The 24,601-nt window shown below is 45.6% G+C and overlaps 3 protein-coding genes across 21 annotated transcripts in view; 2 read left to right on the forward strand and 1 right to left on the reverse strand.

The window, feature by feature from the left end:
- prkcab (protein kinase C, alpha, b) overlaps positions 1-16,584 on the reverse strand; it is a 74,884-nt gene extending 58,300 nt beyond the window's left edge. The window contains exons 1-3 of one of the 2 annotated variants that reach the window (XM_061749697.1): positions 16,537-16,584; positions 15,541-15,979; positions 15,436-15,467 (exon numbers count right to left, since the gene is read on the reverse strand). In XM_061749697.1, coding sequence (XP_061605681.1) covers positions 15,436-15,467; positions 15,541-15,710 — 202 coding nt within the window. In that variant the 5' untranslated portion in view covers positions 15,711-15,979; positions 16,537-16,584. Of the gene's footprint in view, positions 1-13,160; positions 13,291-15,435; positions 15,468-15,540; positions 15,980-16,536 lie in introns of those variants that run through there. The other variant, XM_061749698.1, reaches the window with a different exon arrangement.
- LOC133466215 (uncharacterized) lies at positions 13,396-15,274 on the forward strand. Its single transcript, XM_061749708.1, has 3 exons — positions 13,396-13,540; positions 14,450-14,508; positions 14,577-15,274. The coding sequence occupies exons 1-3, from the start codon at positions 13,518-13,520 to the stop codon at positions 15,203-15,205; spliced, it is 711 nt and encodes a 236-aa protein (XP_061605692.1). The 5' UTR covers positions 13,396-13,517; the 3' UTR covers positions 15,206-15,274.
- Positions 16,585-16,595: 11 nt separating the features above from the next.
- Positions 16,596-24,601, forward strand: part of cep112 (centrosomal protein 112) — a 103,012-nt gene continuing 95,006 nt past the window's right edge. For all 18 annotated transcript variants that reach the window (XR_009784886.1, XR_009784889.1, XR_009784888.1 and 15 more), the window contains exons 1-5: positions 16,596-16,715; positions 17,020-17,125; positions 18,127-18,317; positions 18,428-18,591; positions 22,806-22,893. Coding sequence is in view for 11 of the 18 variants with exons in the window: in XM_061749713.1 (XP_061605697.1) it covers positions 16,686-16,715; positions 17,020-17,125; positions 18,127-18,317; positions 18,428-18,591; positions 22,806-22,893 (579 nt within the window). In the remaining 7 variants the exon portion in view is untranslated. The remainder of the gene's footprint in view (positions 16,716-17,019; positions 17,126-18,126; positions 18,318-18,427; positions 18,592-22,805; positions 22,894-24,601) is intronic.

A 24,601-nucleotide genomic window follows, 5' to 3' on the forward strand; every position in this document is an offset into this window, starting at 1 on the left:
GAAGATGAGGGACAAGTCCAGTTCTGGTACCTGGGGAGCGTCTGCTTCTTGTGAACACCATGAGTCCAAAACAAGGAACCTTTCTTACTCTCATGACCGCAAAGTTTGACAACGTTTGACACCCGACTGACATTTAAAAAAAAAAAAGCGTCAATTTAAGCTGCACTCAAAGGCTCAGAAAACTTCTTGCATCACCTTACAATCGCATCTTATGACAAATACCTCATCGGATGAGAGACTCGTCCAACTTACGTCTCTCAATTGCATTTGACGAAACGGTGCGAGACGTCAGCTTGAACATTTCTTTCTGGAGGTGCCTCGGCTAAGTAGCGTGAATCAAACGCCGGCTCACGCAATAGTATGATTCATATTGCTACGCGCTGTGAAGAGGCAAGTCGCTCGGGCGAACAAACACGGCGCTCCAAAATTAGGCTGAATCATTCTCACTTTTGGCAAGTGTGGAAAAGCAGGTAGGAAATCACAGGGGAAAGAAAAAAGAAAACAATGTTGGAAAACAAATATTTATCTGTCACATTCACACAAATACACACAGCCACAAATGAAGATGTTTATGCATGAGAATCGCTGCAATTAGGAGGCTGAAAATCACACGCAACAGCTAGTTGGGGGCAGGCCAAAGCGCATATAGGAAGACATTCGGATGCTGCAATGACGACAGGCAATAGCTGAAACAAAGACTTGAAGACAAAGTTACTTGCGCATTTATGAGCTAGCAAAGAGGTGAAATCATTTTGACATGGAGGCCAAGAGGGGTCTCAAAGACGCATTTTTATACCTTCACATTAAATATGATCACTGCTGCGATTCACTGTTCACAACCAGTTATACAATATCAAATGTGAACGTTTTCAATACAAACCCTTCAAGCAGCAGTACGAAATATCGTTCTACGTTGCACCGTGGTTTTCATTTAAACAACAAATAAACGTGGCAGCATCGAGGAGATGTGATTCAAACCTCAGGAAGCAAACAGAAGTTTCTTTGCAAGCGTTGAAGATCAGGGCTTGGATCGATTAGTCGACGACTCACAAATGTGTTGTTGCCGTCTCGTCTTCTCGCCTTTTTATCATTGGATTATATTGTGCACAAACTGTCGGCTCGCTCTGCAGTGCCATCCGAGTAAATCTTTAGTTGTCTGCCGATTTCGCTGTGCACTCGCGCCCCAGCGTTACGGTAACACGCGGAATTAGCCGAGAGGTGACTGCGCAAGTACTTTTGATTTGCAGTCTGAACTGCGCATCAAAGGCAAAAGGTAAGCGGTACTGCACGGAGTTTCGTCGGGTGTGCAGAGTAGCGCCGGCTGACGGCTTCTGAAAGGCCTCGAAAATGGGCTGATTTCAGCAGGACGAGAAATTGGGTGTCTTCTTGAGCCGATTCCTTTTCACAAAAGCCTGACATTAACTTTAAGGAGCCAAAATATCACAGCACCCCAACAAACAACAACAATAATAATAATAATTAAAAAAATGTCTCAATTTACACACAAATGTACTTACTGAATGTGAACTGTTTTGTTGAAACCAAAGCAGATCTAGCACACAGAGATCTTGTCAGACCTTTTTGCACGAATGAAGTGAAATGAGATCATTGCCCGTGACTCAGCTTTCCAATTGGGAATCACCGTGTTAAGACACAAAACAATCCAATTTTGCATTCAAATAAGCGGTACAGAAAATGGATGGAAGGACGACTTGATGGCTGCCATTTAAGGCCAGAGCTACTCCATCACGTTGTTACTTGAACAGCGCACTTGAAAGCAAACACAGTGTGCGCTTCTCTCTGTGGCGTTCTTAAGCCCTCGAGAAGTGTACGTTGTTGTTGTTTTTTTTGTGGCATGAAAAGTGCAAAGCCCCAGAGAAAGGCAGTCATGTCGTATTGAGGTCAAGAGACTTGAGCCAGAAAACCTGGCCGCTGTGAGCATAAAGCAATTGGCTCCACTGTCGTGTTGCTTCAGCAGCTTTCGTGCTGATTCACGGCACTGGACGGGCAGAAAGAACAAGAAAGAAAGAAAGAAAGAAAGAAAGAAAGAAAGGGGAAAAAGAGCACGGCTCCTCTCATCGCTCTGGATCTCCGCGCTGCTGCGAGCTAATTGGCTCAGTTCATCCGAACGCTCGCATCCACGCGGGCCACGGCTTCGGCGGTTCGGAAGAGAAGAGGAACTCAAACAAAAGCTTTTTCTGCAAAGTGCCTCAATTAACACTTGCAACCTCGCCCATTTCTTGCTTTCGATTGATTATTTGGTTTTTTGGGTCGAAATGCTGTCGCCGAGCTGAAATGCCAAGTTCAGAAACACCTCGGGAAAGTATTCACAGTGCTTCACTTTTTCCACATTTTGTTATGTTGCAACTGGGTATGGGCCGGTTACCGGTTTGAAGGTATACCACGGTTTTACAAAGTCCCGGTTAAAAAAAAAACAAAAAAAAAAAACACTCAAAACTTCCATCAGAGGTATGAGCTGTTTTTTGATTCTTGAGTCATCGGTGCTGGCAAAGCGTCACGACTCGTCGGCGCCACCTCGGACTCCTTCGCTCGTCGAAAAAGTCGCTTCTATCGGGAGGAGGCGATACGTCCGACACGACGTCACATTTACTGTACAAACTCAAGGTAACGCTAATATGTATATCAATATAACACTGGCTTTAAATGAACATTTGCAACCAGCTATTAGAGGTGACAACTGGTGAAATGAAAACTAAAAATTTGCAGACTGGCAGATAACATCAGCTCCTTTCCATATATATATATATATATATATATATATATATATATATATATATAAAAAGTGGTTTACAGAAATATAGGAATGAAATCCAAGCAATCTGATTGGCTGTTTAGTAAGCGCTACAATGTTCCCCGAGACCATTCCATTATAATAAAAGGAAAGAATGCTGGTCACGACATCTCAACTGAGCGTTTGTGTATGTCCACGGCTCAATAATGACATCACCGCATAATTAGGAGCAATTTGAGATCCGGGGACAGCTAAAGGTTCGCAGCGTTTTTGTGGCAATCCACAGAAATAGCTGCAAATACATTGAAAACACGAACGGGCCCCCCAAAAAAATGGAGAGCCGGGTCTCTTTCCACTATGACCCCCGTCCTTTTGATTTGGACCGCGGGCAAACACTCTTGTGACTGCGGGGGCGTCACGAATGCAGTTCACCCCTCCTTTCAGATCCAATTCCCCTCACCTAGTTCCGCCACCTCTGCGGCCCGCCGGGACAGATGGAAGTGCGCTTTCTTTTTTTACTCCGCATCCCACCGGGACAGACTCAGCCGGCTGCCTTCCGACGAGCTGCCGAGCGTCTGACATTTTGTGCCGATTACAGTCTGGAAGGGCAAAGAAGTCCGAATGCGCTTGTCGCAGCTACGGGATGGAATGTTTCGTATCAAAGGCAGAAGGCGCTTTTGCGTAGTCATCACATTTTGAACATTGGAATGCATGTAAACCAATGGGAACAAAACCAAAAATGGACAACATTTCAGGTTGGCTCCTGCAAATTTTCACAGTCATTTACTGGAAATTCCCCACCCCTTCAATCTATACTCATGCACCCTCATTGTTGGACTCAAAGGTCATTGCTGATACCATTTGCAGAAACACGAAGGTACCGGTACCGGTATGTCCTTTGGGAATCCCCGTTAGTGCTCGTGCAGCGGCATTAGCACCTAAAAGCGTCTCTAAGATGAATGGCAGTGCCGTCCGTCCCTATGACAACCCTTTCCCTGCAGCAGAACCATTCCCACGAATTGAAACCGGCCGATCGACCAACTTTTAATTCCTTCAAGCCGAAGCAACGCTGAAGTTTCTTTCGATGTTATGTCAACTATCAGCCAAAGGGTCGGCCTAGCGCCACAATGATCAATTGATCATAATAATACGTTGAATGCGTCGTTTGTGAATGCGATTAAAGCGAGGCGTGCTTCGGCCTTGGTTCACAACATTCTCAATCACAAGAGAGCGGAAATCTCAATGAGGAAACAAATCAGAATCCAAGACAAACTCCCTCTGGAGACTTCATCGGTGGGACCCTGTGGAAAAGAAATGCTAATCAAATGGAGACGAATTCCTTCTCTTCAATGTTATGGGATGGCAAAATAAACAGGGTGGCATATCGCTGACTCTCCCCTGTGGTGCCTGTTGCTATATTTGCTCGGAGCGGAGCAGGAAGGCTGGGAAAGACGAGGACGCGAACGTGACACCTTCAATTACACAATTTTGAACCACCGTAGGAAACATGATGGCATTTCCATAAGTAGCTGCTCGGCTCTTTATGTATTCAATTGCAGATGAGTGGAGGCCTTTATTTGTATGCATTTTGCCATAATAGGAAACATTATTAGCAGTATCTTCCAAATCCCGGGTGAAAGGCAGGCAAGCGTTCGTAAGCGTAACAAGGAGATCTTTTCCGCGTGTGTGAGCATTTTTGAAATGCCAGAAAACAAAATGTCATTTTTTTCAGCAATGCAATTTTGCCGCCTCTGAATGATGTAAAAGCGGACTCGGAGCCAAGTCGCAAGAAGGAGTCATGCCGTATCTCTTACGACAAAACTCTGCATTTTCCTGCGTCTGGGTCATTTCAGGTCACTGTGGAAATTGGTGCTGGGCACTTTTCCAGGTGTGCTGTCCCATATTTGAAAGACAACGGGCACCTGCATCCACTTTCCATGTACTCAGCGAGCGTTAAATCAAACAGAACTTTGATGCAGTTGTCGGCTTCCCCCAAATTATCGGAGCGATTGATCGTAATCCATAATTTTGTTTGCCTCTTCCACCAACACTTCCAATTCCATCACTTCAAACTTGATTTTGCACGTGCGGTCTTCACCACTTTTGCACCCGTTGCCAACAGCGCACATTGGCTTGGAGTGTGTGAACACTTAATTTAGCAGTCGCTATTTGGGATCTTGGTCAATCAGGCACTTAATGCCTTTGTGTCAACAATAACGTCTAGGAACTGAGATAATGAGCCAATCCCAAATCTGAAAAATTTAGATTTTGTGCTCCCTTCTTGACCAGGTCACTCTTGGAAAAGAGGTTTGAAATCTCAACGAGGTTTTTTTCGGGTTAAATAAAGGATACTAATTGTTGCATAGCATCTACTTCAGTCACATGAATGCATTAAATCCACTTTATAGACATTTTCTGCATTGTGGGTTAATGTTCCAAAAGCAGCACGGGTGCCAAGTGGTGAGCATGTCTGCCTTGCAGTTTCGAGGCTTGGTATGCAAATTTGAGCCAGATTGTAAAAAACTATGAATACATGAATTTCCCTCTTAGACAATCAAGGTGATGTACGTAGCCAATTGCCCAACTCGGTCTTATTTCCAGTTTAACAGTCCCTGAATGAAATGCGACCCTAATTGAAGTTGACAGCTTATGAATATTTTCAGCACAGTGTGTGCGTGAGGTCACACGTGGGAGCAAATGTGCATATTTTCATGTGTTTACAGCATGGAATGTGTTTCCTGTGATGTAGACATATGGAGTGGAAGGTAAAAAAGAAAAGAAAAGAGCGAGGTGTGATGATGAATAAAAGCTCGCGCCTCAGTCTCTTACTGGTTGCCCCTCAAAATGCGTACACACGCGCACACGCTAGCATCCAGCACCACGGGAGGAGGAAGGAGGAAAACACGCGTCAGCAAACTGGCACACACATTTTCTAACCCCCCTGCATCTTTGTCCTTGTACAGAAATATGATTTCTCTGAGGCTGGTGGAGTCCCGCGTGTTCATCTGAGGCCGCCACTCCATCCCAATATTCTGCTTTTTTTACACCGCAATACATTCGTTATTTATCTTTTCCCGCGGATGTGTTTATCTCTGCACATGATACACTTTTCCCTTCGGCTTTTTCAGGTCACTTCACGAAAGAATCAGAATCAGAATCAGAATCAGAATCATCTTTATTTGCCAAGTATGTCCAAAACACACAAGGAATTTGTCTCCGGTAGTTGGAGCCGCTCTAGTACAACAGACAGTCAATTTACAGAACACTTTGGAGACATAAAGACATTGACAAAAAACAACAACAAACAACAATTGTGCAAAAAGATGCAGAGTCCTCAGTTCGAATGGCTAATGACGCAATAGTCTGGTGCAATGACCATTGTGCAAAGGGCACTGAGACTTCAAGGAGTGTATGCGGTTTAAAGTGACGAGTACTGCGATAATCTGGGACAATGGTTGTGCAAATGTTACAGATACTCCTCAATCAGTGTGCAAATGAAGCAGATACTACTCTGGCATGAGTGGCCACTATATGCAAATAGCGCAGCACGGCGAGACAACTACAGTGAGTGCACGAGTAATACATAATACAGAATACAGAAATGTGACAACGAACTCAAGTCAAAAAATTGCCAGCTTGTTGTAATGGAATTGTAAGTTAGCTGTTCAAGAAGTTGATTGCAAGAGGGAAGAAGCTGTTGGAATGTCTACTAGTTCTAGTTTGCATTGATCGGTAGCGCCTACCTGAGGGAAGGAGCTGGAAGAGCTGGTGACCGGGGTGGGGAGGGTCCGAGAGGATTTTGCACGCCCTTGTCTTAGTTCTGGCAGCGTGCAAGTCCTCAAGGGTGGGTAGGGGGGTACCGACAATCCTTTCAGCAGTTTTGATTGTCCGTTGCAGTCGGAGTTTGTCCTTTTTTGTAGCAGCACCAAACCAGACTGTGATGGAAGAACACAGGACTGATTCGATGACCGCTGTGTAGAACTGTCTCAGCAGCTCCGGTGGCAGGCCATGCTTTCTCAGAAGCCGCAGGAAGTACATCCTCTGCTGGGCCTTTTTGAGGACGGAGTTGATGTTGGTCGCCCACTTCAGGTCCTGGGAGATTGTAATTCCCAGGAACTTGAAGGTCTCGACGGTTGACACAAGGCAGCTGGACAGCGTGAGGGGCAGCTGTGGCGAAGGATGCCTCCTGAAGTCCACGATCATCTCTACAGTCTTGAGCGTGTTCAGCTCCAGGTTGTGTCGGCCGCACCACAGCTCCAGCCGCTCCGCTTCCTGTCGATATGCAGACTCGTCACCGTCCTTGATGAGGCCGATGACAGTGGTGTCATCTGCAAACTTCAGGAGTTTGACAGTCGGGTTCGCTGAGGTGCAGTCGTTCGTGTAGAGAGAGAAGAGCAGCGGAGAGAGGACACAACCTTGGGGCGCCCCAGTGCTGATGCTGCGTGTGGATGAGGTGGCCTCCCCCAGCCTGACCTGCTGTGTCCTGCCCGTCAGAAAGCTGTAGATCCACTGGCAGATGGCAGGTGAGACGCTGAGCTGGAGAAGCTTGGATGAAAGGAGTTCAGGGATGATGGTGTTGAACGCTGAGCTGAAGTCCACGAACAGGATCCTCGCGTAGGTCCCTGCACTGTCGAGGTGTTCTAGGATGAAGTGCAGTCCCATGTTGACTGCATCATCCGCAGATCTGTTCGCTTGGTAGGCAAACTGCAGGGGGTCCAGCAGGGGACCTGTGACACTCTTGAGGTGGTCCAGCACAAGACGTTCAAAGGACTTCATGACCACAGATGTCAAAGCGACAGGCCTGTAGTCATTCAGACCCGAGATTGCAGGTTTCTTGGGGACTGGGATGATGGTGGAGCGTTTGAAGCAGGATGGAACTTCGCACATTTCCAGTGATCTGTTGAAGATCTGAGTGAAGACTGGCGCGAGCTGGTCCGCGCAGACTTTGAGGCAGGATGGAGACACGTGGTCCGGGCCTGCCGCTTTGTTAATCTTTTGTTGTTTGAAGATGCGTCTCACATCCTGTTCATGGATGGTTAACGCAGAGGTCAGAGGTGTGATTGTGGTCGCGGGTGGGGCCGGGTTGGTGTGTGGTGTGAAACTGTCCTTTTCAAATCTGCAGTAGAAGGTATTCAAGTCGTTGGCTAGTGTGCTATTGTTCTCAGCTTGGGGGGATCGTCGCTTGTAATTAGTCAGCGACTGGAATGCATGCCAGACTGATTTAGAGTCGTTTGCGCTAAACTGTTTTTCCAACTTTGCTGTATAGATCCTCTTTGCAATGTTAATTTCTTTGGTCAGCTGGTTTCTAGCTCGATTATACAGGGCCCTGTCCCCGCTCTGATATGCGTCCTCCTTAGCTTGGCGAAGCTGCTTAAGTTTAGCAGTGAACCACGGCTTATTGTTGTTGAATGTGCGAAATGATTTTGTTGGAACACAGACCTCTTCACAGAAACTGATATAGGATGTGACAGTGTCCGTATATTCATCCAGGCTGCCAGCTGAATTTTCAAAGACACTCCAGTCTGTGCAGTCTAAGCAGCTTTGAAGTTCCATCTTGGCTTCATTTGTCCACTTTTTGACTGTTTTCACTGTAGGCTTCGCACATTTAAGTTCTTGCCTGTACGTCGGTATTAAGTGAATTAAGCAGTGATCAGACGAGCCCAAGGCTGCACGAGGTATAGCAAGAAGGATGATGCTGAGTGGCAAAAACAAACAAACAAAAAAAATTACTTCCACAACCGGCCTCACGCTTGTTTGATGAGAAGGCGCAAGAGTGAACCTGTAGACTGCTGGGTTAGCATCACGCGATAGCCGCTGGCTAGCTACCCTAAACATCCGCGTGGAGATACTTTCAGGTAAACATGGCTGACAACGCTTGTTTTAGCCGACTGGCAAAATGGATGATGAAGTCCGCTCGAGTTTTCGTCGCCCACTTCGCTTCCCGCTGCTCACAGCACGTCGAGTAAAGAGAAGTAAGCGATGAACCATCGCTTACTTCATCGCTTCAGTTATCTTGTCACAGGTTTATTTCAGAACTTGTCGTCGTCTAAAAAGCAGACTTTTTTTTGTTGTAGTTCACGCACAGAGGTTACATGGCATCTTGTAGAATGTGTAAGTAGACCAGACTGTACTTTCTTCTTCATCTCTCATTTCTGCTCCGTCTCTTATCTATGTACTCCTTTTACACAGTGCCCCCTAGTGTACAGACGGAGACACCACGTAACTGCAATTCCTTGTGTTCAGTGAAATCTGTGGCATGATTGTTAGAAAAACCTGCAGTTGGATGTTAAAATGACAAGTTGTTACTGTAAAAAATTATTTTTGAGTGAAATCTATGTCATGTTCAAGAAAATAGTGTGTTTTTGAACAATGATTGTTTCAAAAAAGAAAATCACCTTTCATTACAATTGCCAGACACAACGGCATTATCAAGTGTCGGTACTTGGTACTGGTCAGTAATCAAAAGGAAGTACTTATACTCCTGACCAGTGTGAAAAAGCGCAGTGGGTTTTCTCTGGCTTCCTCCCACATTCCAAACAAACCCTAATGATGAAAAGTGCTACGAAAAAATTGTAGGACTACTGTTTTAAAACAGAAAACAAAACAACTTTTCCTGCTCGCTACTGAAAAAACACATACAGTATAATCTGCAACATACCGTTTATGATGGCGTTCATCTCCCAGTGATCTTTTCATAGACGAGTAACACCTTTTATATGTATTTAAAAAAAAAAGGTCTAACTGTAATCCTGATTACTTTCTGTCCTTGGAGCCTCAAGCATCTCTCTTTTAAATGGCCGGCCCTCTGCTCGCCTCATGTGGGTCAAACCTGAACATCTCTTCAACCCCAAAATTGCCGCAGGTGTAATCGCCGCCGAATTCATTCAGCACAGCTGGGGAGGTGCGGCGCGTCGACGCGGGCCGCGCGCTCCGCTCTGAATTCCCTCTGAGGAGACGGCAAAGCACGCACGCACCCGCGCACGCGCACACACACACACACACACAGCACTACTTTATTGATCTATTCAGCGCCGGTCCAAGACGTGAGGTCACACCAACGGCTTATGATCCGTTGTTATGGCAACTGATGGGCAAGGTGGATAAGAGTCGGGAGCGTTGATGGGGTTAAATGTCTCACGCTGATGACGTTTTTTCTGTACATCGTTGCGGGCTTGTTACGCACTTCGCTGGAGAAAAACACATCGAGCGAGTTGTATTCCCTCTTCAGTGGGCCTCTACTTTGGACAATCACGGCGACGTGTGTCACATGACCACTCGGGAACGCAAACACATTCGGCCAGTTCACTTTTTACTGCGCAGATTCGCGGTTAAAGTCCCTGTAAAGTGAAGAGAAATATGCCTTTGAAATTTGACGCACCAGAGAAGAATGTTGTTAAATATTAATGAACAGACAGGGTATCAGTATTTAAAATGTTTATCATGATTATTATTAATAGGTTTTCACATGCTTGAAATAAAACTGACTAAACTTAAACTGTCTTCTTTCATCTGTGTATGTTTGCCATGTATTGCCTAGTTCTTGTCAGAACCTTGTTTCAGATTGCAGAAACTGTCACACGCAAATAAGATGCTCAATGCTTTTAAATCTTTTTTTTTTTTACTTTTGTTAATAGGTATGGGCTCACACACACACACACACACACACACACGTTGTACGGAATAAAACATACTTTCAATTTCAAAGACAAAAGCAGCCACAAGACTTTGTTTTCGCTTTCTCGTTTCTTCAAGTACTGTTTTGCCTCTTATGTCAGAGAGGGAGGTTATGAGGGAAAGCGCATGTGTCATCTTGTTACACAGCTTTGTGTCTCAGCGAAAACACGGCGGCAGCTCTGCCGACAATTAACGATGCACTCCCGCCTGAGCGATGCCTCCCCAAAAAGACTTCTTTTGAATGCCACCGGATGAATTTGTGTTATGCAAGCACAACACGCTGACATGATCGTCTCAGGCAGTCAGCTAAAATGAAATATTGCACTTGTGGCGGTCACTGCTGCGCGGAGAGATGTGGAAAAACATCCTCGTGGGGCGCACGGTTTGGAATATCGCGGCAACGTTCCTTTCGGATTCAAAGCAACTACAGAAATGAACGCTGGAGATCCACGGGTGAATCGTCGCTTATGGATCATTCAAAGGATTCATCGACGGAAATGCTCACCTGGGGTACACCAGCGCCGTTACCATGGTAACCTTGACACCCCACGCCGCCTTATCTGAATCAGGAAAAACGGCGGTGGTGGACTGCAAGATTTTGTGACAGCGTGCAGGCCTCACGCATGAGACGTTGTGGGGCACTTGTGGCGCTGGGACTGGCGGGCACGGTGGCTACTTGTATATGCGCCTAAAAGACGACCGTTTCTGGCTGATTAAGCCCGCGCGGGGATTTTCGGACGCACGCACGCTGACACACAATATGTTGTTTGGATACTTGTAGTACACCACGAGATTGTAACGGTATTGATGTTGCCTTCAAAAGCAAAATATACACTATGTTCTAGCCCATCCCGGCTATCTTCGGGCGAGAGGCGGGGTACACCCCGAACCGGTCGCCAGCCAATCGCAGGGCACATAGAAACAAACAACCATTCGCACTCACATTCACACCTACGGGCAATTTAGAGTCTTCAATCAACCTATAGAACGTATCAGATTAAACGATATATAATCCAAATCAATGACATATTGATTCTTGATCAATGGATGTGCAGATGGAATCTTGGCCATACGTTGGCAGCCGTCACATGACTTGTGACCCGGGACGGCCGGCGCCGGCGTTCAGAACGCCCACGTGCTTCTGCTCCTCGATCGGTTAGCGAGGCCCGCCTACGCGGCGGCCATTAGGGCCCGGCGAGCGGCCTTGGCGGAGTTTTGCGTTCGGACCGTGTCACAACGCGAAGCTGACGGAGAAGACGCGACGGCTGGTGACCCCGAAGGGCGCCGCGGACGCCTCCGACTGCGCTCGGTGGTGCGCTGATACATCAGGCGTCATCGACGTTTGATGTGATTGGAAAAAAGTTTGGATAATAAAACTGAACAACAACACGGACACTTGGACTGTTACTACAGGCTGCAATATGCTTCATTTTCTAGAGCATCATAAAATACGTCAAACACTGAATAAAGTCGCAAGTAAACTACAGCGGCTACGTTGTACTGCGGAGATTAACGTGCTGAAGCGCTTGACTTTCACTTGAAAAGAGCAGAAAACGTGCGTTCTCATCATCTCGATATGGAATGACCCATTTGGGGACATTTGATTTTGGCCATATAGAGAGAAAGAAAAGAAAGAAAGACAGAGAGAAAGAAAAGACAAAGCAAGAAAGAAAGAAAGCAAGAAAGAAAGAAAGAAAGCAAGAAGTGCCTTTGCAACAAAGAGATGAAGAAGATTTGCTCCACGAAGAAGCAAACAGGGAGCCAGCGGTGCCCTGAAGGTCCAACGTAACGTAAACTGAATCTTAATTCACTCCTTATTCATCTTTGTCCTGGATGTTAAAAATACACTTGTCTCCAATATGTAAATGTCTGCATTTATTTCAGCGAAAGACTCAATTATTATCTATTAAGGGGGCTTTATTTGCACAACATTTGTGGAATACTATTAACATTATAAAGACTCCACATATTGTAAGATTATAGGGAACTGCTTGACAACATTCTGTAAGACTCCACATTTGAATTGATCTGACAGACTGTTTAAATGGCGCAAGAGGTGCTGCTGTTTTGGTGAGCAACAGTCTTGCTTGGCACACAAACTGAATGTGTTGATATTCCCGACGGGCGGTGCATGGGCTAAGGAAGTTGAACTTGGGCGGATATACAGGAATGGATTTTACCATTTGACTCACTGAAGCATCAAACTCATTTTTTCTCTCCGAGGGCCATTTTGATTGGGAACTCATCGAAACGTATGAACGCCTCACATGATTACATATACACTACCAATTGATGGATCATCTGTCCGTGCAAGCGCAACACCCTAAGAGATGACACATCTAATCCGTGCAAATCAACTAAACTAAACAAAAACATTGGAATGCATGTGAGCAGGATTATTTTATTCCTTCCCTGAATTCAAAGTTCAGCGGCTGAGTCGTTCAAATGAAAATGTCCGCCCTAACTGCCGTAACGTATTCAAACGCTGAGACGCCAACAGACAAAGTCATATCCTGGATTATCTGTAATGTCACAAGCCGGGAATTAAAAATAAATCCTTGGACGAAACGGAGCTTTCCTGCTCGTTAAGGCGTTATCGGTACCGCGCAGCCGAGCTGAGGCCTCTCGTGCCGTGCGGTCCGGCTCAGGCCGCCGAGCATTTGCTTGGCAGAACGCTAAGCGGCGTTTGGCAACAACGACAAGCAACGGTTTGCTGAAGAAAACATCTATTTACCTTTCCCTGAAGGTTTGGTCGGGAACTCATTAACTAGTTATCCATCAATTTGTAGCATGCACAGGAACTCTGCTATCCCGTCTTTGGGGGTTGGTCACGTGACCTCGTGCATAGCGCGCATTCCAATGGCGAGCGTCCAGAATGCGCGCAGTCCGTCACACCTGAGCCTCGTCGAGCGCTAATTGCTCAATCAAGGCGCAGGTGCGCTGTTGCTAGGAAGGATAAGAGCGAGCCTGGCACGCTTGCTCTCGTTTCAGGGCTGCATTCACTCAGGGTGAAACTTCTGAGGCGTGCATGTTGCATTGACTTTGTTTGGGTGGGTTTTTTTCTCCCCCAGCCCCTTCTCAGCTGGCAGCCATGACTCTTCGAGCTCTTTTATGGTCTGTTTTATTCATCTGTTATGAGACATTTATAAGGCTACTTTAAAATCGAATTCAAGTCCTCTCATTCCCTAGGGTCAATCTTGACATTTGAACAAATGTTGATTGATTTGTAATTTGAGTTTGAATTGTACTGTATTCAAGCCTTTCACAGTGATTGCAGACTAATTGCAAATTAAGTCCCACTCTTGAAATAACTTTGCAGCTAGCAGTGCTGTATGTTGCACCTGCGGCATCTTTAACTTTTGAATTGCTGATTTTTAGGGTAACTTTGGCCTCTTTAGGGGAAAAAGTCATTTTAAGATGGGATCACTTGGCTCAATTGTAAATGGCGACCAGGAGTGTGCAATGTCGGAAGTTTTATAGAAACGTAGAAATGTTGGGACTTTTTAATATGTAAAGTATGAAAGACTTTGTTTTAAAGGGGGGTTTTGCAGACTTGAGTACCCTGAGATGACCTTCAATTTGGTGCTATATTAAAAGTCTCCTATTTTATTGTGACCCTCTAACATGGACTTGGTATACAAGTGTCAATTTCATTTGGGGGGAAAAAAACCACCTTGGAAAAAAACCAACCAGAAAAGGCCCCTCCCTCTGACAGCGACTTCTGTTTGAGCCACTTTTGTATCCACTTTGTCTGTATTTGGCTAAGACCGCCCCTTTCCTCTCATTGAAATTTCAATGAGCTGATTTTCAGGCTTCTCTGCAAGGGAAAAAAAAACAAAAACATTTGCAACACGGGAACGCGTGGACCATTTGGCTTCATATTTCACCTTTGAGGCGCCATAGACATTACCTCCCAAAATACTAGAAAGTTTGGCAAAATGTCCTTTATTTCCAAAGACTGGTTTTAATTAAAAATAATAATAATAATAATTTGGGGACTTATTTTTTTTTTTTTTTTTGCAGTGGTTCCCTGGTTTGTTGTCTGCTCTTTAATGGCACTGCTGGTTTATCAGTGAAAAAAGGTGAGGCCTTTTATTCCAAATCATTCCATTTAAGCAACACGTGATTTATTCCAACTTTTTTGTTGTAGTTTACGGAGCTGGACAAACCCCTAACGCGCAGAACCCACTGGCTGCTGAAGACCCTGCCAATGTCTGGCAACCTGCCCCACGCACACTTTGGGCTCCTGATGCAGAGGGGCCCAACATGAGTGGATACTCTGCACCGGCGGCGCCTCGTAGCGCTCCCGAGTACCTGCCGAGCAACCCGGGGCAGTCTCCTCGCCGCTTCTATCCGCGGCCAAGCGGGTCGAATGCGGCGCAGTCTGGTCCTGGCCATCGAAACCAGAACGGAGGCCGCAACGATCCCGTCTTTGAGAGCGTCTATCAAGTCCACCTCGAGGGGTCTCCGGTCTTAAATTACCCCCCCTTCGGAGGTGTCCGACCTGCATACCCATCTGAGACTGGGTGGCCCTTCAAAGTTCCAAGAGACCCCTCGCCCGGCGCCCCCGTCTGGCCTCCGCACGATGACGATGAAGAGGACGAGCTCGAGGATGAGCTGGAACCAGAGGAGTCGCCGACCTACGTGGTCAAGTCCAGAAATGGCCACGAGCGAGGCGGCTTTGTGTTCACCAAAGCCAGCTACACTCCTCGAGTGGTGCACCCACTGGCTGGGTACCCCTACTACTACTATGCCAAGAAGCGCCATGCAGCCAACTGAGGGCGTGCACTGAATTTGTCTTCATTTTGTAAACTTTTCTCATGTGAATTAAAACGTGCACTTTTCACATTTTGGTGTTCGAATCGTCTTTGCAATCAAAATGGAGCAGCTGCACAGTAGCGTGCGCCCCATTGGTAAACTAGCAACCAGCTTCCTCCTCTCTGCCTATAAATAAGACAAACTGGGATTGTGCCAGAATGTCACGTTTCAAACCATGCGTGAAAGTTTACCTTGGCATTGGAATCCTTGTTTGCCGAATCCCCTGCAATGTAAACAAACGAGTCAGAGCTGCGGCTAAACTTCAGTTTAAAGCTGAAGCCCGACTGTGAACTCACCATATGAAGTCCGTACAGTGGCTGCAGAAGGTCGGCTGCCTGAAAAACCTCGCGGTGAATTTGTGATTTTTCACTTCGTGCACGTTTTTCTGCCGCAAAGCGCCTTTGCGGGCGAATCGGTTGCCGATACCCGCGGAGTCGTTGTAATGTAAAAGGTGGTGGTCTGCCATTGTGGGTGGGGGGTGGGGGGGAAACTAACCAAAAAAACAAAAAAAGCCAAAACCGTATACGGCGTCAACTTGTGTGGAGCTGTTGCCTCTTCACCGCTCTTGACAAGTGATGCTGGAGTCCTCTTGACAGCTCGCACGTCGCTTCTCTGTCTGAGCCACCGGCAAGCGCTTCTTTTTCATTCAGGCTGACGTTTGCGACGACGCGTTCACCGACCGTGGGATTTCCTCGTTTCCAGTGGTACAAACCCGAGCAGTGGCGTAGAAGACCACTATTTAAAAGAGAAATGGACGTCACAGTGCTGAGTATGTTATTCGGGCTTTTTGTTTTAAATCCACTCAAACGGCCTGAATGGCAGGTAATACAAACTGTCATTGAACGCGGCAGAAACCAACCGAAGCCTTGCAAGTTGCAGGTGTTTGGCGTCGCTGTGTGGACAGAAGTAGTATTGCATCCAAGTTCTCCGTAAAGCACAATGAGTGTGGTCACATAATAGATTTTACACTTTTACTCTCGCTAGACCAAAGGGTGATACAGTAATGTAAATACTTGAAAATGAACGGTGAAAGTCACTGAAATGAAACTCGGGTCCCCAAAATAGTCACCATTTGTCTCTTCTAATTTTATGACCCATATTTGTTTTATGGGAACCGCTGTGTTATGTATTTATTGCTTGCTTTTAAAGTGCTTCACAACGTTGGATTGGATCGTGGCTAACATTCTCTTGATTTACAGACTATGAGACCAAGATATGCAACTAAACAAGCACGCAGTTTATACATGTGCTGCTTAAACAAACAACAAATTCATTCCGTGTCTTTATTTTACCTTTTTTTCCGTCAAATTTGGGATAACGACCACCTCATTTCAAACTTGAGAAGAATTGGCAGACTAAAAAACTAGCGAAGAAGAAGGTTTCCATAGCAACCGTCATGGGAACCGGAAGTGGCGTAGGGCGGGGGACGCTGAGATTTTGAATGGAAGTCAACTCTGTAGCGCTTCTCAAGGTAAAAAGCAAACGTAACCAAAAGTCAACTCATTTGATTTCGCTGCGTACTTGTCGCGATTATTCATTTCGGCTTATGAAGTGGTTGTTGCGTTGTAAGGAGCCAAAATGTCTGGCGAACTTTTACGCTGACTTCCTTTCACTCTTGCTTGTTTGTTGTTAGCCTGCAATGTTTTGTTTGCTGTCAACAATGTCTCTGAGCTCCCAAAACATCAACATAACAGATTGTATCAACCTAACGGGACATCGTGTTGTGCTGCCGGCACGACGCAACTATCATTTGTCATCTTTGTTTGACCTTTCAGGAGGTGATGAACAAAAATGAGGATTGGGTGGAAAGACTCAACTCGGAATTGAACAATTGCGTTCTAGAGATGAAACCGTATGTCCTCAAACACCCCAACAAGACTGGTAAGAACTTTTACTCGATGTGTTTTAATTGGACATCTTGACTATTATTGGCAGTTTTACCGGTGTCAAACTCAAGGCCCGGGGGCCAGATCCAGCCCGCCGCATCATTTTATGTGAGCCGCGAAAGCAAATCATGTGCGTCGACATAATGCTTTTTTGCTAAAATACCGAAATTGCAAATTGTCTTCACTTTTAATAATGTTGATATAATGCGAGCATTTTTTTTGTTACCAAGCTCCTTTTAACGTAAATTGAATAATAGTTGAATAAATCATATTTTACTGACTTTGTTGTGATTTTCAAACTATCCATCCATCAATTTGTTGCGTATATGTAAAAATATGAGGAGGCGGTTAAACATTTACATGGTCTTACTGTCATAACGACCCTCTGAGGGAAAACTTACCTACGATGGTGCACACGACAAAAATGGCTGTGACACCTTTGCCCTAGTGGCTAGCACGTCTGCTTCACAATTCTGAGGTTTGAATCTGCTTGCATGGTTTTACTCCGGGTACTCTGGCTTCCTCCTGCATTCCCAAAACAAGCATGTTAGGTTCATTGACGACTGTAAATTGTCTATCTGTGGGAATTCAAATAGTTGGTGGCCTCGTAATGTGCCCTGCGATTGGCTGGCGACCGGTAACCCTGACCCGAAGTCAACTGGGATCGGCTCCAACTCGCCCGCGACGCTAACGAGGGCAAGCGTTACGTTTACTATTATGGTTGTAGTTTTCAGAGCTGTAAAACTGCATCTGTGCACAGCAGCAATCGACCAAAACCGACGAATGCTATTGGATCTTTTTAAAGGCAGAATCTGTGCTTTTGTATTGGAGCCCACTACATTGTGTAGGTTTATCAACACTCTATATCCCCAATAATTTTGTATCAAAGGAGAAATAGTACACATTTTTCTTCGGACGCCCAACTATTTGTATACAAGCAATGGAAATGATTTTCCACATATGTTTTACAATATATACCTCCTTCTTTGACAACAGAGCGTCAGCACTGCGCCCTGTGGATAAAGAAGCTGTGCGACCCGGCAACATGCGGCTCAAGTCTTCCGGGTCACAAGAACCGAAATCTGCACGCCCGTTTGCTTCTTCACATGCTTAAACGAGGCGTCCTGGAAGGCCCGTTTGCCAGCAGACCACATGCCGGCAGCCTCAAGACACTTCCCGCGTACATGGTAACAATAACCAGTGACACATCTCAAGTTTTCAGTGTTGAAACAAAATGAAAAATGCTCATTAACTGACAGAAAAATCTTAAACGCGCCATTTTGTATGAATGTTTTAGTCCATTTACTTTGACGAGCCACTGATTGGTCGGCCCGTGGACCACAGCAAAGCGACTCTGCCCGCCTGGGTGGCGGGAGAGCTGGGCGACTGCGCCGATGACAGTTTGGGTGCCGCCCTGCTGAAGGACAGAACCACTTCCACGCCAAATGCTGCTTTTACCAGGTACTGTTTTGCTGTACCATTGTCCATGTTTAACTCATTCACTGCCATGGACGTTTATATCCGTCAACTGCAATCCAACTTTTTTCTGCCACCTACATACAGTGTATAAACATTAAACACATTTCAACGGGTAGGCGTGGAAGAGGGTCTCGCCCAGCTTGTCTGTCAAATTCCGCTTTGTAAATGACTGTAATGACAAAGAGATCCCTGTAAATGGCAGCGTTGCATCACTTTGGATTTAAGGTCAGCTCAGCTTTTGAGTAGAAGATAAAAATATTGGGCAAGCCCCAATATCCCGTCGAGTGTGAGGAAGAGAAATGCCATCACGATTTAAAGTCTGATGCCTGGGCATGCTTCTTTCTCTACTTTTTGGTTGAAAGCTTACAGTGGATAGAGAAAGTGCTGTTGTGCAGGCAGAACAAAAACCCTGAAATTTTCAGAGCAAAGGCCTTGAAACATTTCAATATTGCTCTGGAAAAGTGATTTAAAAAATCCATCCATCTATCCATTTTCTTTACCTCTTATCCTCAGTAGGGTCACGGGCTGCTGGAGCCTATCCCAGCTATCTTCGGGCAGGAGGCGGGGTACACCCTGAACCGGTCGCCAGCCAATCGCAGGGCACATACAAACAAACAACCATTCGCGCTCACATTCACACCTACGGGCAATTTAGAGTCTTACCACGCATGTTTTTGGGATGTGGGAGGAAACCGGAGTGCCCGGAGAAAACCCACGCAGGCGGGGCCGGTATTTGAACCCCGGTCCCCAGAACTGTGAGGCAGATGTGCTAACCAGTCGTTCACCGTGCTGGCGATTTGAAAAATAAGTGTTATTATTTCATATTATTAAATTGGATATACACCTTTGCCCTAAGAGAAGTAAAGTTGTGTAAATAACCCCCCCCGTCTATAGGAGGATATACAGTACAGCTCTCCTGCCTAAGACACATTCCATATTTACTCAAGCATTTGCTTTTGATGCTCCTTAACCGTGTGAAAACATTGAATGTGGCAGCGAAGGCAGAAATTCGTGGCTTATTTAGAGATGGCCTTCACATTTGCTCAGCGGCGCGATATCTGAAGAGCGAAAGGCATTGCCCGCTCCTTGCATCAGTCTGCGGGAGCTGTCCATTTGGACTGTTCAAAGAGGCAGCGCTTCAAAACAGCAGGAGAGCACTGGGAGACGCTCAAATCTTTTTCTTTTTTGTTTCCCATCCATCCTCTCCTCCCCGCGCTTTTGCAGTCATTGAGGAGAAGGCTCAACAGCTCGTTTGCCCAACCAATCATGCGATGTGAGCTTTTGATTTAGGGCGAGCTCGAGCCGATCCCGGCCGACTTTGAGTGAGAGGCAGGGTACTGGTCACTAGCCAATTGTATGGCACATTATAGACTGCTATTCACGCTTGAATTCAGCCCTATTTGAGTCTTTAGTGAAGCTAACATGCATGTTTTTGGAATGTGGGAGGAAGCCGGAGGACCTGGAGAAAACCGACACAAACGACAACGTTCAAAGTCCACACAGGAAGGCTGGAGCTGAGATTCAAACCCAGAACCACACAACTGCGAGGCGGCCCGCTGTGCCGCCCAGCTTTTTATTTACTGTATTCCCACCTTTGACTTTGTAGCTCGGCTGGGCGAAGATCCAGAGCCACTCTCGAGCAATGGCGGGCACATGCAACAGATCTGCACACATATTGACAAGCTGGCGGCTTAGTAATGAAGTGCTGAAAGTCTGCCTTTTTACACGCTCATTTGAGCAAGAATTGCCTCTGTTAATGAAATGATGTCAAATTCCTTGTATAATTATGAAATATCTGATTGGATTGTCTGAACGCAATACTGGAAACCTCTTTACAATGGTGGCGCAATCCTTAAAGGAGCCACACGATGGTGCCACTGGCTAATATGACGCCCGGGTCCAAGTGGAGGAATGTCGTGGAAAGAAATGTCTTGGAGGCGAAAGGATCATAGCAGTTAGCTTTGGTGATTAATGTCTAGTCTGATCACGTTTCACTCATGTCACATTCTGTCCGGACAAGGCAGGCGATGTTTGAAAGAAAGAAAAGCGGCCATGTCCGAGCTCATCTGGCTTCCGGCGTTAAGTTCACGGATGTAGTTGAGTTGATAGCTCCACTCTCTCGGGCCTCCCTTTTATATCCTTTTTTTCCCGTCTGACCTCTGTTTCCCATCTATGTGCTTTTTCATCCGCATGTGAGAACTTTTAACCCTTCACCCGCTTTCCCGTCGTCCTCCTCAGGTTTTTCTGCGACAGTCAGATGGTCCTCGCGGTGGCAGAAGTCGGTCAGCGGTGTCGTTAGAAAACCCCGAGCGGCCCCTCGCTGGCTCACTGATCTTGCCTTCGAGGGGGTGCGCGTTTGGCGGGGTGTTTACGTCCCAAGGTCAGACTGATTTCCTGGTGCTGCCCGAGGCTGGCTGCGCACCTGGAGGTCAGGCCGGCGCAGTGATGTCAGGGTGCTTTAATCAGCCGAGCTGCAGCTTCTGAGGCTCTTCGTGCTGTTCTCATTTCCCTCCCTACGTGTGTGTGCGTGTGCGTGTGTGTAACTGGCCTGACTTGCCACAGCTTTGATCTTGGAGCCTCAGACTCCAGACACATCTGATTCAATTATCCTCATCCACCTGTTGACTTAGAGGCCCGAGATTGCGAAGCTCGACACCCACCCGCAACCCCCCGGTCAAAGTTTCATGGCTGGATGTGCTTAAGCACGACTCGCGCTGCAGCTCAGACATACCAGAATGTGAGCCGGCACACAGTGAGACATTTTAAGAGCAACGTTTCGTCAGGAAAACCAATGAAGCAATATGAAGTCATTAACAAGTTTTTTGTTTTGTTTTTTCTTGCACTGTCTCAGTTTGGGCTGGGCATTTAGGCCTTGAAATTAAATCTCAGATCTTCCTCACAAAAATCGTAATAATAATAATTTTACAGACCCTTCAAAGGGAGTTCAGAGATTTGTTTCAAAATACATTATCCATTTGTTGTTGTTTCCAGATAATTTGTTTTGGTGGGGTGGGGTGGGGGCATGACTAAAATGGCACCCAGTGACGGCCAGCGAGTGCTTTCGTTTGCATCAACAATTATCCAGCATAAATGTTAGCTAGCTGTGCTTAACCCCGAATCTTCCCTTCAGATAGTTCGCTGGCACAGCCGCTTTAGAGCGCCTGGTTGTCAGCAGAGGAAGATGGAAAAGGGGGGAATAAATAAAGAAGTCGTCGTGGCAGCTAGCATGTTGACCGGCACTTTCGCGCTGTCGTGTCTGCTTTAGAGCGCCTCATTGTCGCAAGTGTAGAAAAATCCTTAAGACGACATCTTGGCGATGTATTGTAAACATTCAATTTTGGTAGGTTGTTATTTTTCCTTTGCAGCGACTGTAATTGATTTAGTTCCTCTTTTAAGCAAATGACAATTCCACTATTTAAATCAAGTTTTGCTTTTTGTTGTTTTTCACCTTCTAGGATTTGCTTTATTTCTCCTGATACTAAACATGCTCGAACATTTTTTTCCAGCAATTTCTTTTTCCTAGCATTAACGTGCATCCACTTTCACAGAAATAATCGAAGTTTGTGTTTCCGTCACAGACTGATGGCCTTTTATTGTGTGTAGCCTAAGGCACACCTGTGCAATAATCATGCTGTCTAATCAGCATCTTGATATGTGAGGGGGATGAACTATTTTGGCAAAGGAGAAATGCTCATAACAGATTGGAGGACAATATTTGAGAGAAACAGGGCGTTTTGTTTTGTTGACCTACTGTCAAAAAAGTTTGAGATCGTTCAGTTCAGCTCTTGAAAAATGGGAGCAAAACGAAACCGTATTTACATTTCCTCTGAGTTTGAAGAATCTTTTTGTTTGCATACTTTTCACCCAATGTGTTCCTGTCTTTTGTCAAGCAAGCATCAGTGTTCTGGTGTGAGGGCGCGCCTGTGTGAACCTCATTAGGTTGTACGTTGCTTGTTTGAGCCACAATTGATTGAGCTGTGTGACGTTGAAAACGCTGATGTATGGAAACGGGCTGATGTATAGCTGCGGTGTTTATCAACCGAATGGGATGAGATGCAAACCGCAAACTATGCAAGCAGTGCCAGATGTTGAGGAGGCTGCCAATGCGCGTGCTTGAGCATAAACTGAAGCTTTATCTTTTGCTGTATTTCTAACCCTTTTGCATGACTTTGTCCCATGAACCCCCTCTTTTCCAGGGCCAGCCATTTGAATGAGGAGAAGACCCCACGAGGAGAGAGCGCCTCCAGCCCACGCAAGTCCTCACCCAGACATGAAGGCAGAGCGGTGAGTTCATTCAGTCTCTGGCATCATCGTTTTATATTTGATCAGCATACAGGATGCAGATTTATACGTGCCCGTGAGGCGTTTGTGATGACACGTTGAATTATTCGCAGCAAACCTGCTGGTGCCATCACAAATAGTCGCCGCAGTGATTGGCTTTCTTCTTTAATGTGGGCTGAGGGGGCATTTTGTTTGTGTTTCCCACGAAGATCCAGGAAATTCCCTCCATGTATTCTGTGCAGACAAGAATAAATACAAATCTTTGACCTGAAAATGTTCCAACCTTTACGTCATAATGTCAGGGGGGAATGTAAAAGCTCACAGGCTGGCATCCAAACTAGGAATGGGCGGCACGATAAATAGTTTGAGCATCGTCATCGCAATAATCACCTCGTAGGGTCCTGCGCAATGTTGGAGTTTTGATATGCAGTCAATCAAGTGGAATATTAATAGGTGATCAGCAGAGGGACCTGGTTGGAAATGCTAATAATATTAGCACCAATGTTACGGTAAATTATAACCTATCAAACAACAAACACGGAGCAGCCCAGAGTGTTTTATATATATCTTTTTTTGTATGAGAACTATTAATGAGGACACGGGAAACAATTACACGCCTGAATTTTCTCTATCCGTCTTCAGATTGTGACCAATAGAACGCATGCCGTAACAGATTACACTTGGGGGGGGGGGGGGGGGGCATTATTGCAGGGTCAAACTTGAGGCGTACACAACAATGTGTTTTGCTAAAACTCTAATCTAAAAACACTAATGCATGAGTTAAAACCTACGTGTAAAATAAAAACAAATGAATAGTGTTGGGAATGTGCTAATGACTTGACAGTATAAATGGGCATGAAAAGAAAGGATTTTAACTTCATTTCTGGCTGGACTATTGCTCCATGAAAGTAGACTGATAAGCTTTGTGATTAGTAAAAATAAGACATTTGCAAACATCTGCTTTTACTTTGGAAAACAAAGATCAACATTCTTGATGACTGTTACACACCAAACCAGTAACTGAATTAGAATCACTTTTAACTGAATTAGAATCACTTTATGTTTGTGCATTTTCAGCACTGTTAATCTCGATAATGTCCTATTTTTGAATAAAGGGATTTTTTAATCCGATTCCTCGATTAAACCTCAAAAATAATCTACAGCTTCATCGATTATTCAAATAATAGTTAGTTGCCTATTTGTGTAAATAAATGATGTACATGTACTTAACGTTTGCCGAAAGACACCAGCCATGAAGAAAAATCATTACAGTCATGTAATCTTTGATATAAATATTTCCATGAATCAAACCCAATCCCTACTTGAAGGATACATTTACAGTACAACAGTGCGAGGCACAATTTATTGGTTGAGCTGGTGGCTGGCATGCTGCAAATAACCCAGTTTCAACATTCTGAGGCACTGCAATGAGATGTTTGCGCTATTTGTGTGAGTGTCTAACGCTTTTAATAGCCTTTTAATCAGTATTAATCGGTAATTTCATCCTTAGGTATTGCATTCACTGATTCCCGGGCAACGCCCTGCAAGTCCACGTCTCTTCTTACCATATCACTCTCTCTTTGTGTTATTAGATATTTCCTCCTCCTCAAAACTTGCCGCTTGAGTAAACTGTGCTTGCATCAACACGCACGCACGCACGCACGCACGCACGCACACACACACACACACACACACACCCCCCTCGAAGTTG

This window comes from Phyllopteryx taeniolatus, chromosome 16, assembly GCF_024500385.1.
Source record: "Phyllopteryx taeniolatus isolate TA_2022b chromosome 16, UOR_Ptae_1.2, whole genome shotgun sequence".
Classification (NCBI taxonomy): domain Eukaryota; kingdom Metazoa; phylum Chordata; class Actinopteri; order Syngnathiformes; family Syngnathidae; genus Phyllopteryx; species Phyllopteryx taeniolatus.

Coding starts and splice junctions, on each gene's coding strand:
- LOC133466215 (XM_061749708.1), top strand. CDS start 13,518: ATGACTCTTCGAGCTCTTTTATG. Junction 13,541..14,449: donor ACTCTTCGAGCTCTTTTATG/GTCTGTTTTATT, acceptor TTTTTTTTGCAG/TGGTTCCCTGGTTTGTTGTC. Junction 14,509..14,576: donor TGGTTTATCAGTGAAAAAAG/GTGAGGCCTTTT, acceptor TTTTTGTTGTAG/TTTACGGAGCTGGACAAACC.